Genomic DNA, 12,505 nt, shown 5'->3' with positions numbered 1-12,505 from the left:
GTTCTCATACTTTTAAAAAATTCCTTAGACATGATTTTTAAAAGTTTTTTGAACATATATAAAATAGTTTATTTAAAGTCTTTGTCTAATAAGTCCAGTGTCTGAGCTTCCTCAGAGGCAGTTTCTATTGACATTTTCCTTCCCTTTGTATAAGCCATACTTTTCTGCATCTCTGCATGTCTCCTAATTTTTAAATTGTAAACTGGGCATTTTAAAATTATATAATGCAGTAATTCTGATAATTAGATATCCTCCCAATCTGTAGGGTTTTCTGTTGCTGTTGTTTATATAGTGACTTTCCTGGACTAATTTAATAACTTTTCCTGAGCTAATTTTGTCATGTATGGCTACTGAAATCTTCTCAGTTAGCTTAGTGGTCAGGTAATGATTGGGCAGGGATTTTCTTAAATGTCTGGAACTGGTATGTCTCCCAGCCATAGGAATTTTTTTGTGTGTGTGTCTTGGGACTTACCTTGGAGTTTGTTCGTTTTTTTTTTAATATATTTTATTGATTTTTTTTGCAGAGAGGAAGGGAGAGGGATAGAGAGAAACATTGATGAGAGAGAAACATCGATTCAGCTGCCTCCTGCACACCCCCTACTGGGGATGTGCCCACAACCAAGGTACATGCCCTTGACCGGAATCAAACCTGGGACCCCTCAGTCCGCAGGCCGACGCTCTATCCACTGAGCCAAACCAGTCAGGGCGCCTTGGAGTTTTTTAGTGTGTGTTGGGACTTATCTTCAACACTCAGGAGACAGTTTACAAGTCTGCTTTATGCAGAGTCTTAAGGTCAGCAAGAAACGAAAGATTAGGGCTTTCTCTGTACTTTGCTAAGCATGCATAATGCTGTCTAGATTCCCAGGAATATCTCAATGCTTTTCACCCTAATGGACATCTTTCTCCAGTTTTTCTTTTCAAGGTTTTTGGTTAGTTTCTTATTAGCCCCAACCTGTACTGCTGCCTCAGGCACCGCAATGTTAAACAGTTGCCAATGTTTTTTTTGTTTTTTTTTTTTTACCAATGCCTTGGAGATAGGGCTGTTCAGACAGAGCAGATTCTGATTCAGGTCAAATACAACAATCCCTGAGATCAGAGCTTTTAACTTATCTGCAAGATTGTTCAAATAGTGACATTTCTCTGTGGCTGTTGCTGTTGGAGAGCTCCAAACCCATCATGTCCTCTCCAGTGATGTCTAGGCTACTGGTTTTCATAGCTACTATGGTTGTGAAGGTGTTTGTTTGCAAATCTGCTGCAAAACTGGGATTAAGGGGATGGCATTAGGGAAGTTAAAATGACTTTGCTGTTCTTTCTGAGGTTCAACCATTTTTTTCTTGAATAAATTCTTTTTTCGATTGCTGTAATCCTTTATTTACTATCCAGAGTTTTGAAAAAGTTGATTTTGCCAGTGTTTTTATTATTTTTATAAAGGAGTGGATTTTCAGAAATCTTTAATTAGTGCCCCTGGAAATGCCTCTCTGTGACAGTGATGGCGAACCTTTTGAGCTCGACGTGTCAAAATTTTGAAAAACCCTAACTTAATTCTGGTGCCGTGTCACATATAGAAATATTCATAATTTTTTTTGATATTTGCAACCATAGTAAAATAAGATTTATATTTTTGATATTTATTTTATATATTTAAATGCCATTTAACAAAGAAAAATCAACCAAAAATATGTATAAAATGAAAAAAAACACAGAAAAACAATGTACATTTAGGAAAAAATAATAATAAAAACAATGATAATCAAATGGTGTGAAAACTAGAAATTAGTGACTTTTTTGGTGCTGAAGTTTGTCTGCTAATTCTTCAATTGCAGGTTCATACTTGGTGCACTTCAAGGCCAAGCAAGCACCACTAGCTTCATCTGTTAGCCGGTTTCTTTTGTTTGTTTTAATATTATTTAATGCTGAGAACAAAGTCTCACAAAAATATGTTGATGAAAAAATTGTTAGCAAAGCCATTGCTAGATTTTTTATGTTGCTAAAAATGTCAGGTACTCTGTTCCAAGCACTCAAAATTTCTTGTTCGTAGTTGCACTCTTCTTCATTATTCAAACAATTTTGTTCCAGATTTTCAAATTTCGACCTTAAGTCGACAAACACATGAGTCGAAATGCTACCTTGAAAATCTGCAAGTTGCATCTCTAAATCTTCAATTTGCATCCATTGGAAATCCTTTAATTCCAAAGTACTGTAAACAACTACATCCAGATACTTAATTATTTTAATGGTCTGTTCTAGGCTTCTAAATTGGTTGAATCTTTTGCTGAACTGTTCAAATAACGAGTTTACTATATTCTGGTACATAAGTATGGACTCCATTACACTCGTTTTAGTGGCTGCCTTGAAACATTTTTTTTTATCTGAGGAAAATACTTATAAGTTTTAGTTTCAATATCTCGCTTGAAATTTTAAGTTTACTTTCAGAAGATTTGATATAGCCAAACACAACGTCAATACTTTTGCCAAAACCTTGTAATTTTAAGTTCAGTTCATTCATATGAACAGAGAGATCTGTAAAAAACATCAAATTACTGACCCACTTATGATCATTGATCTGAGGAAAGTTTGCCAGATCCTTATTCTCAATAAATACCGTAATTTCTTTAAAGCACTCCACAAATCGCTCAAGTACTTTACCTCGACTCAGCCATCTCACATTATTGAACATCAGTAGTCTACTGTAGGTTGAATCAACTTCCTGTAAAAGTGCAGAAAATTCTCACTTGTGAAGGGGTCAAGAAGCTATAAAATTCACAATTTTTGTTACAACTGACATTAAATCATTCAATTATGAGAATCCCGATTTGGCACACAACACCTCCTGATGGATAATGCAATGAAAAGGAACAAGTGGATGTCTAATAGGTTCCATAAACAATTTCAGGAATCCCACATTTTTTCCCACCATATTTGGTGCCCCATCTGTCGTGACTGACACAATTTTAGAGATATCAATGTTTAGGTCACTGAATGTTTCTATAACAACCTTACATATTTCGTTTCCTGATGTACTTATTGGCACTGATTCTAACTTTATCAACTCTTCTCTCATTGTGAGACCATCAGAATATCTAACAATAATGGCCAACCGAGCATTTGATGTGACATCAGTAGTTTCATCAAGAGAAATCAAAAAATATTTACAACCATTTAAGTCTTTTTTTAACTGATGTTGTATGTTTTTGTAAAGATCTATAATTCTGTCTTTGATAGTATTTCTACTGAGTGGTAACTCAGAAATTCTTTTAATAATATCATCTTTATTTTTCATATCGTGAAATAGAACTGGTGCACATCTTAGAAATGTTTCCTTAATAAATTCTCCATCACTGAGGGCTTTTCCATGCTGAGCTATGGAGTGAGCAATACAGTAACTTGCTGATGTTAAATTTGTAGAGCATCTTACAAATTTAATGATGGAATTTGATTGACTTTTATAGAGGTGTAGCTGTCTAGAAATGTATTCCTTCCTTTCATCGATACTTTTTTTCAAGAGCTGACAATGATTAGTTTCAAAATGTCTCTTTACATTCCACGTTCTGCTTACTACCGTTTTATTACACCGTATGCACAATGATCTGTTGTTTCTGTCGACAATCCCGTACATCTCGGTCCGTATGTCTTGAAAGGGTCAGCTGCTTCCTTTATCATTCAATCTTGGTTTTTTATTTTTTTGATTCTCCATCACAAGGCTACAAAAATAAATAAATATAAATCACAGCGTTTTTATTTATTTTATTTTTTAAAAAATATATTTTATTGATTTTTTACAGAGAGGAAGGGAGAGAGAGAGTTAGAAACATCGATCAGCTGCCTCCCGCACATCTCCCACTGGGGATGTATCCGCAACCCAGGTACATGCCCTTGACCGGAATCGAACCTGGGACCTTTCAGTCCACAGGCCGACGCTCTTTCCACTGAGCCAAACCGGTTTTGGCAATCACAGCGTTTTTAATAAAAGGTTGATAGGTTTCTTACCTATTAACTTTTTGCAGTGTTGTTGCACTGACTCCTGGTGCAAAACAATTCAAAGATAGTATGTATAACCAACAAATATATGGTGCTGTGATCAGTTATCCGACACGCAGAATGTCTCGTCGAGCACTGTTGCACTGTATATCTTTTTCTTCTAATCCTCCCACTTCTGTCTCCTAATGAACATGGCGATCAAGTGCGTCCATTTGCCGAATGCACCCGAACACACGGGAAGCTTACCCGAGGCACATGTTGACAATAATGAGGCCGTTTCCAGAACTGGGCATTTTGTCACTCGAGTAAAAATAAAATGTCATGAGTAAAGATTAATCTCTTTATAGTGCAAGTCTTACCTTTTTATATTAATGTCAATATTGGAACAGTGTATCTTGGATGTTTTCACTATGTATCTTTGCTATGCAACACCGATGTACATGTTTACATCCGGTTTTAGAATTGCATTATTGATCATGAATAATGTGCGTAATAATATTACTCGAGTGATGCCCAACTCTGGCCATTGCGAGAGACAAATATTTGAATTATGCAATTTTTTGTCTCTGTCGATGCGTGTCACCCAAAATGAGTTCGCATGTCACCTCTGACACGTGTGTCATAGGTTCGCCATCACTGCTCTATGATGACTTTTTAAAGTATGTTTTTTTAATTATCTGGATTTTTCTAGTTATCTCTGCAGGAATAATTTTATGCCTGAACTTACTCTAATACCCAGAAGCAGAAATCAAGAATCAATTTTACATTTGTATCAGCACCAGATAGTAGACCATATACCAGTTTCATAAACTTTTCATACGGAAAGCATTAGAATATTACAAGTAAACAAGTAAAGACTTTTTTCTGATCTTGCTAAGATTCCGAGGTAAAGAAATATCTATGGAGAACTATACTTGTATTCAAATTTTCTATTTCATTGCATGGGTATGAAAAAATCAATTTTTTCTTATAATTTAAATGTTCTAATTATAGACACATTTGTCATTCACTAAAATGTTTTACCTGTTGGTTTTATAATCCATGATCAAAAATAAAATCAAGTGGTAATAGTCTCTTAGATTTGTTAGTAGTCAATCAGTAACTAGATGGCTAAAGGTTGCTCATTAGATGATTTTGAGAGGCATGCCTTAGCCCCCAACCATTTTGAACCAGGTGAAGTTTGACTTTGGTTCTTCTCTCTTGACGTCTATTATCAGACCTTTAAGATTTCTATTATACTTTATTTTCCCTTTTAGTTGGAGATTAAATCAAGGTAGCAATTAATATTTAGAATATAATTGATAATTTGAGTTGTCTTTACTTTCAGGATCATGCCTTCAAGAACAGTCCTTTACCTAGAAATGCATTTGTTTGAATGATAAATAACCAGTAGAGTTGTTGTAGCAGTAGTCCTAGGCCAGGATTAGTGCCTATAAAATGGGATGTTCATTATACACTGTCTTCTCCTTAACTACTCTGAATTCTTAACTTTTCTTGCTTATGGGAACAATTTTCTGAGGCCTTTTTAGACACATTATAATTGGTTGCCTCCTGAGATATTTATAGATATGTGATAAAGCCTAGACATAATGCTTTAACCTCTTGAATATGATGTCACTGAAATGTTTAATAGGATGAAATGAACATGTTATTCATAAACCATCGAATGGTACATTATTGATGAAGTCATAGTAGAAAAATGATTTAGAAACAAGTGTTTTATGCTGATGATATGAAAAGGCTAGAATATCTTAGTTATAACACACTTTTTTTTAAACAGTTGAGGAAGATGTAACTGAAAAACAAACCACCAAGCGACCTTCTGAGCAGCCTCTATCTGATGTTGCTCCTCTCTCTCCTAAGCTCCCCAAAATAGAGATGCATGCCTCTCAAGGTAAATAGTATCTACATGTCCCAAGATTGGGGAGAAAAGTCATTCTATACCACTTATATATGCTCTTGTATGGTGGTGTTGAGGGTAGGGGGTGTATTTGCCTAAGTCATTTTGACAATTAGGCTACTACTTTGGCAGCTTCGTTGAGCACTCTCTTCTCTTCAGAAGGACACAGTTAATGTTTCTCATTAGATTAAAAAGAAACAATTACAGTAAAATTTTTCATTCAACTTTAAACTACTGAAAGATGATAGAAAGAGGAATTTATTGGGGGTGACATTGGTTAATAAAATTATACAGATTTCAGGTATACAATTCTATAATACATCTTCTGGATATTGTATTATGTGTTTACCACCCCAAGTCAAGTCTCCTTCCATCACCATTTATTCCCCCTCTCCTTTCTTCTACCTCCTCCCAGCCCCCTTCCCTCTGGTAATCACCATGTGTGGGGGTTTTTAACCTCTTCAACTTTGTGTTGTTATTTTTTTAATTTAATATCCTGCAACTTTACTGAATTTGTTGATTAGTTCTCTTTTTTTATTAAGTCTCTTTTTTTAAAAATATATTTTATTGATTTTTTACAGAGAGGAAGGGAGAGAGAGAGAGAGTTAGAAACATTGATGAGAGAGAAACATCGATCAGCTGCCTCCTGTACATCTCCTATTGGGGATGTGCCCGCAACCCAGGTACATGCCCTTGACCGGAATCGAACCTGGGACCTTTCAGTCCGCAGGCCGACGCTCTATCCACTGAGCCAAACCGGTTTCGGCAAGTCTCTTTTTTTTATTGTTGACACTATTACAGATGTCTCCCATTCTCCCCCCTTTGCTCCTCTTCACCCAGCCTCCATATCCCCAGCCACCTTCCAGTCCCTCCACCCCTCTTCCCTCTGAGATCTGTCAGTCTCTCCAGCGAAAGTTTTAAGTGCCCAACTAGTAGGCAAATTTTAGAAACTAGCTGAGTGATCATAACAAATAGTTGTGAAGAATGGCATTTCTGAAAGTGAATGCCTTAGTGAGGTGTTCACAGCAACTGTAGGTGATGTCATAGAATAAATTTGGATTTCAGGATAGTGTCTATTACTATAAATATCAAAGAGGGGATGGCCATGTACTTTGTGTTAAAGGTTTGTGGTTTAGGATAGCATGGCTTAAGCGAATTGTTGTTGAAGATTAGATTTTTGACCTTTTAATAGTATTTGAATTATAAGTCTGTTGAAGATAATTGCCTTTGTCTTTTTTCTTCTAGAAGAACTATTGTCTTCTGAGGGAAATGTCATGCCTAAAGAGGAGACGCTTCCTGAAGAGTCCCAGGACTCACCACTAAATCCAGAAAGTAATTTGAATCCTGCCAGTGGAGATCCTTTAAGCACTGATACCTCAGTCTCCAAGAATGTTTCTGAAGGTGTGCCCTTCTCCTTAAGTTCAGCACTACTGGATACATCATCTACCCAGAACATTCCCCATGAATTCCAAATGCAGAAGAACAGTGAAGGTATATTTAAAAACAGTGATTTTAAATCATTGTGTGTCTCTTTCCCCTTAAGCTTTCCATGTTCAGTGACATCCCCTGAGAGTGTATCACATTAGAGAAAGTGCCAAATTGAGGAGGTTGAGACAACTCCACATCATTGTCAGGGCCAAGCCATTACAGATGCTAAGATTGTCCCTGTGTAGATTGCCTCTGCTGTTAAGTGACGTTGTTTGCAGAGAGTCTGAAGTTGGATGTTTATTTTATAAAGGGGTAGTTTACCCTGAATTTTCAGGGATTTTCACAGAACATGAGCTTTTGAAGACAGACCTTAGTACAAGGCTCTAAAATGTTGCTTCTGATGCTGAATATCTTACTTCCAAATGTATTCCTAATACTACCATGCCAAAGTAGCCTGTATTGGGGCTTGAGAAGGCTACCCGCTGATCTTTTTAGTAGTGGGAAGACTAATAGTAATAACATTACTTATTAGTAGTTACTTAATAAAAAGCATCATTATCTTTATTACTATCTGACATTGTGCCTAGCACATAATATTTTGCATAGCCTTATACATTAAAACTTTATAATAATTTCTTGTGATGTAGGGTGCTGGTAAACATTTTTAGGTAGAAAAATCTGAGTAATCAGTTGACTAAGGTGAAGGTAGCTGGACCAGTGCTTGACGCCAGGCCCTCTGGCTCAATGGTCATACTCTGTACCGCCATGTTGCTTACATCTCCAGAGAATAGGTAAGCATTTCACTTGGAAACTGTCTAGAAATGTCATTACTATTCTTTTCTTTAAGGTATTGGAACTGTTAAAGCTGAATTCATCCCTGATTGCTGGTGATGCTCACACAACCTTCTGCCCTGCCCCATTATTTGAATGAAATAAATTGTTGATTTTTGTTATAGGAAAGAAATTCAATAACATTGTTGGGGATAAAAATTAAATCACTTTCACTTTATTTCAGAAATAGTTACTGCTATACTAGTATTTACAAGGCAAAGCTAAAGGAGAAAAACATGGCTGGACTTTATTTTTTACATAATTTGTTTAATGTAATTATTTGAATAACACTAAATGTTTGCAACCTTCTCTGATTGTTTTGAAGATATGGGCCTAATTACATTATTTTTCCATAATAGATTAAAAATAGATATTCTTATCGATGTTTTGTTTTAAAATAATATTACAGTTTTATACCAGAAATCATATCTTTACTTATACTTTATCTGTAGTAATCTGTAAAACTAGTTATATGTATATACAATGAAATATTACTTGGCCATAAAACTGAGTGTAATCTTGCCATTTGCGATAACATGGAACTAGATGGTATTATGCTAAGCTAAACAAGTCAGAGAAAGACAAATACCTTATGATTTCATTTACACGCGGAATAGAAAAAAATAAATAAATAAAACAGAAATAGACAACGACAACAAAAATACATAACTATATTCCCCCTACTATATCACTTGGTTGGAAAACTGCCTCATATTACCAATAGACTGAAACTACACTAGTAGTCTGATTCAGTCTAGACATTTGTTCAATATGTTATAAGTGTAACTTTTCTCCTATTCATCATGTAAGATCACTGAAACTTCCTTATCACTCTGAAACACTGAAAGAGCTGGTAAATTGTAAATGGGAAAAAAAAGACATAACTATATCAGATTTTGTGACAGAAATTAGAAATACCACAAAACATAAGTTAATTTAGTGGTATGATTCGCCTTGCCAATAAGTTTATGTTAAATTGAGTCTTTCTTCAGTTAAAGATCTTTCTGTCTAAGTTTTTAGAATGTCTTAGGTATGATATGGTCTACAGCAGCGGTCGCCAACTGGTGGTTTGTGGACCACGGTGGTCTGTGAGGTCCGAAAGGTTGGCGACCGCTGGTCTACTTCATTATCACTTTTATCTTGGTTGATTCAGCCCAGTAGCATTTCTTGGTAGATATGACCAACATTTTTTTTATCTCTGACTAGTGGAAGAGGAAGATACATTTTAGTAAAGACGTTTTTTTTTACATCAAAGTTGTGATATTATTGAAAAAGAAAATTCTAAGCCACACACAAAAAATTGATCATTGTAACTTTTTTTATCTTCTGTTTTCTTTGCTCTTGTCCTCAGTAAATACTCAAAATGTCCCGTAAGTGTCCAGAATCCAGATAATAGGAAATAAAGGTACACCTTTGGCTAATTTATTCCAAAAAGATCAAATTTGTATTGACAGTTTCTTGGTTAAACACATAATATAAATCTTCCTAGTAAAGCATACAGTGTACAGATGATGTATTATAGAATTATTTACCTGAAACCTGTATAATTTTATTAATGTCACCCCAATAAATTCAATTTAAAAAAAATAAAAAAAACAACCCACTGTGTTTTCACACACTATAGAAAGTTGAGTGTTCTGGTTGAGAAAATGAATACTTGCCTAGACACAGAAATTTCAGCATGATTTAGTGAACATCATAGCTAAAACTTTTTGAGGTATGAGCACTTCAATTGTTTCATGTCTTAGTTACTTATTTTTTCAACATATAAACCTTCAACCAAATTATCTATTACTATGCAAATAAACTTGAAAGAGGTATTTGATATTAAATACCTCAGTATAATATTAAAGTTACTTCTGACCTATATAAACAGACAATAATCTTGTTTTCTTCAAAATTCAGATAAGCATTTGAGCCTTGAGATACAGGAATTTAAAAAATAAAGTAATGCTAAAAACGTTCATATTAAATACATGGAAGAGATTTAGTAAAAGAACTAATTCAGTTCTTCTTAAAGATAATAGGGTTTTTGAAATTTATTGATTAAAGTGAATAAATATAAGCAATTAGAAAACTAAATTTGGGGAATTCCCATTGTATTTAGCTAGTAAAATAAACCTAATCTAGAGAAAGAGGAGAAAAATTCATTGAAATACTTAAAGAGAGTAATAGGTTAGCTTAGATGAACCTATTTTAACCCAAGTAACAGATCTTTTACTGTATTTTCCTGTGGCCAAAGAGACCTTGGATTGCTCAATCTGTTTTATGAACTTTGAAGCTTTACAGTAACTTCGGAAGCTGCTGTTGTTGTTCATGGGCAGTCAGATGGGACGCTCATGGGTACCCATCCTCACATCATCTTTATCTAAGCTTTCATTGGATTTTACACTTGGAGTCCTGGGTCCTTGCCAGGGTACCTAACAGATGGTTCCAGGAATGAGTTCGTCACTTCCTACCTAACATCTCTTCTTTCAGGATAATGATCAGGTCAAGTATGATTTGTCTTTTTTCCCCCCATTGAAGCTCCAAGTTATATAGCTGTACCTGACCCCAGTGTCCTGAAGCAAGGCTTCTCTAAGGACCCTTCAACCTGGTGTGTGGATGAAGTGATACAGTTTATGAAACATAAAGATCCTCAGATATCAGGCCCCCTCGCCGACCTCTTCAGGCAACATGTAATGTATCTTTTGATCCGGTTTTCCTGCCTTTGAATGACTTCTGTGCAGGCTCTTCAGTTGGAAGCTGATTAGTGTGGATGGTGGGGAACTCTATCAACTGATTTTTCCATATGTGAGAAAGGTTACCTTGTTCAAAGTTAGATCCGTAAGTGGTAGAGGCTGGATCTATACTTTAAATGGGTACCCGAGTACCTAAAATACTACAAGTCTTCAAGTTCTCAAGAGAAGATGATTCAGCATGGTCACTCACTCTCAGGTGTCTTCTTTGTAACGGCAGCTACAAGGATCCTCCTCCCCACCTGCTCCCTGCTCAGCCCCAGGACCATGAGTAGGAGGGGGTGACCACAAGCTGTAACAGGGTGTCCATCTTGTTTTGATGCCCAGTGAATTCAGCAACTGTATAAGATTAAGTGCAGCTTTATTTTATGGATACCAAATAATATGCTTCTGTGACATAAATTGGTTAATTAAGGAAATAAAGAATTTTAGGAGGATGCCTTATGTCTATTAAAGAATATGTTTATATTTTCTAATAAATCATATTTGTGACCAAATATCTGATGTATCCTTTTCAATATTGTAAGAAAATTACTGATTACAACAAACTGATTAGCTTTCAAAATAAACACAACACTGTATACCACATTTACAGTTTGCGTTGATGTTGACATATTCATATTCCAGCCTTTCTAAGATAGCTAATGGCCGTCTGAAATTCATTTCTACCGCTTACAGGTTTCTGCCCTTTGTCACAGATAATGTAGTATTTTATTCGGTACACATTATTTAGAATTAGCTAGTTTGATGCTGAGGCCATTTTTTAAAAAGATACTGGGTTAAGTTTCCTTTTTCTTAAAATTTGAAGTGAATTTAAAAATTATCAAATGATGCTTTACTATATAAATTATATTTTAAATAGTTCTCAGGGAATAAATGTCTATTCAGACAATATATATTGGGAATGTACAGCTGCTCTCTTTTAAATGTTCTTATGTATACATAATGACAAAATATGAATGCATTATTAATTTTTATAATTTCTTTCTCTCTATAGGAAATTGATGGGAAGGCTCTGCTACTACTCAAAAGTGATGTTGTAATGAAGTATATGGGGCTGAAGTTGGGGCCAGCTCTAAAGTTATGCTACCACATTGAAAAACTTAAAGAAGGGAAACCCAGTTTTAAAAATATATAAGTTTGTATTAGCCATGATTCTCAGTTGTCCTGATAATTTATTAACCTAAAAGTACTTTTATTCTCTTAGCAGTTTTAGTTTTCTAGACAGTTCCTAAAAAAGAATGTTACATACAGAATTGCAGAGCTACATTACAGTCCGGTCTACATCTTTAAATGCCGTTTTATGTATTAGTATTAGCATATTCAAATTGACAACTTCTTTATGTCTTTTTATTATTTTATAGTTTATTATTTTATCATACAGTTTACAAGTATACTTCAGGTAGGAAACAGAGAAACCTTTGATTTCAGTTAATGTTTATGTATAGAACTAAAACAGCTAAATTCCAAAGGGGAAAGTATCAGGGTTTGACAAGTTCTCTAGTAAAATCCATGAGAAGTTGTCGTTAGAAGAAAATTTAAAGATAAAACAGCAGAAATCATCTCTTTCTCAAATATTTTGTCTGTTATAACAGTGTTCTGTTCGTGTTCTACCAGTTTCCAGAAAGGG

At 35.0% G+C, this 12,505-nt stretch overlaps 1 protein-coding gene across 1 annotated transcript in view; it reads left to right on the top strand.

Moving 5' to 3' along the window:
* SCML2 (Scm polycomb group protein like 2) overlaps window positions 1-12,013 on the top strand; it is a gene marked incomplete at its 3' end in the record, with an annotated part of 98,575 nt that extends 86,562 nt beyond the window's left edge. The window contains exons 12-15 of the mRNA XM_081081895.1: window positions 5,759-5,872; window positions 7,124-7,369; window positions 10,664-10,815; window positions 11,873-12,013. Of these exons, the coding sequence (XP_080938021.1) occupies window positions 5,759-5,872; window positions 7,124-7,369; window positions 10,664-10,815; window positions 11,873-12,013 (653 nt within the window). The remainder of the gene's footprint in view (window positions 1-5,758; window positions 5,873-7,123; window positions 7,370-10,663; window positions 10,816-11,872) is intronic.
* Window positions 12,014-12,505: the final 492 nt, after the last annotated feature.

Source organism: Myotis nattereri, assembly GCF_964212035.1.
Source record: "Myotis nattereri genome assembly, chromosome: X".
Lineage (NCBI taxonomy): Eukaryota > Metazoa > Chordata > Mammalia > Chiroptera > Vespertilionidae > Myotis > Myotis nattereri.
This window is presented reverse-complemented; position numbering and strand designations above follow the sequence as displayed.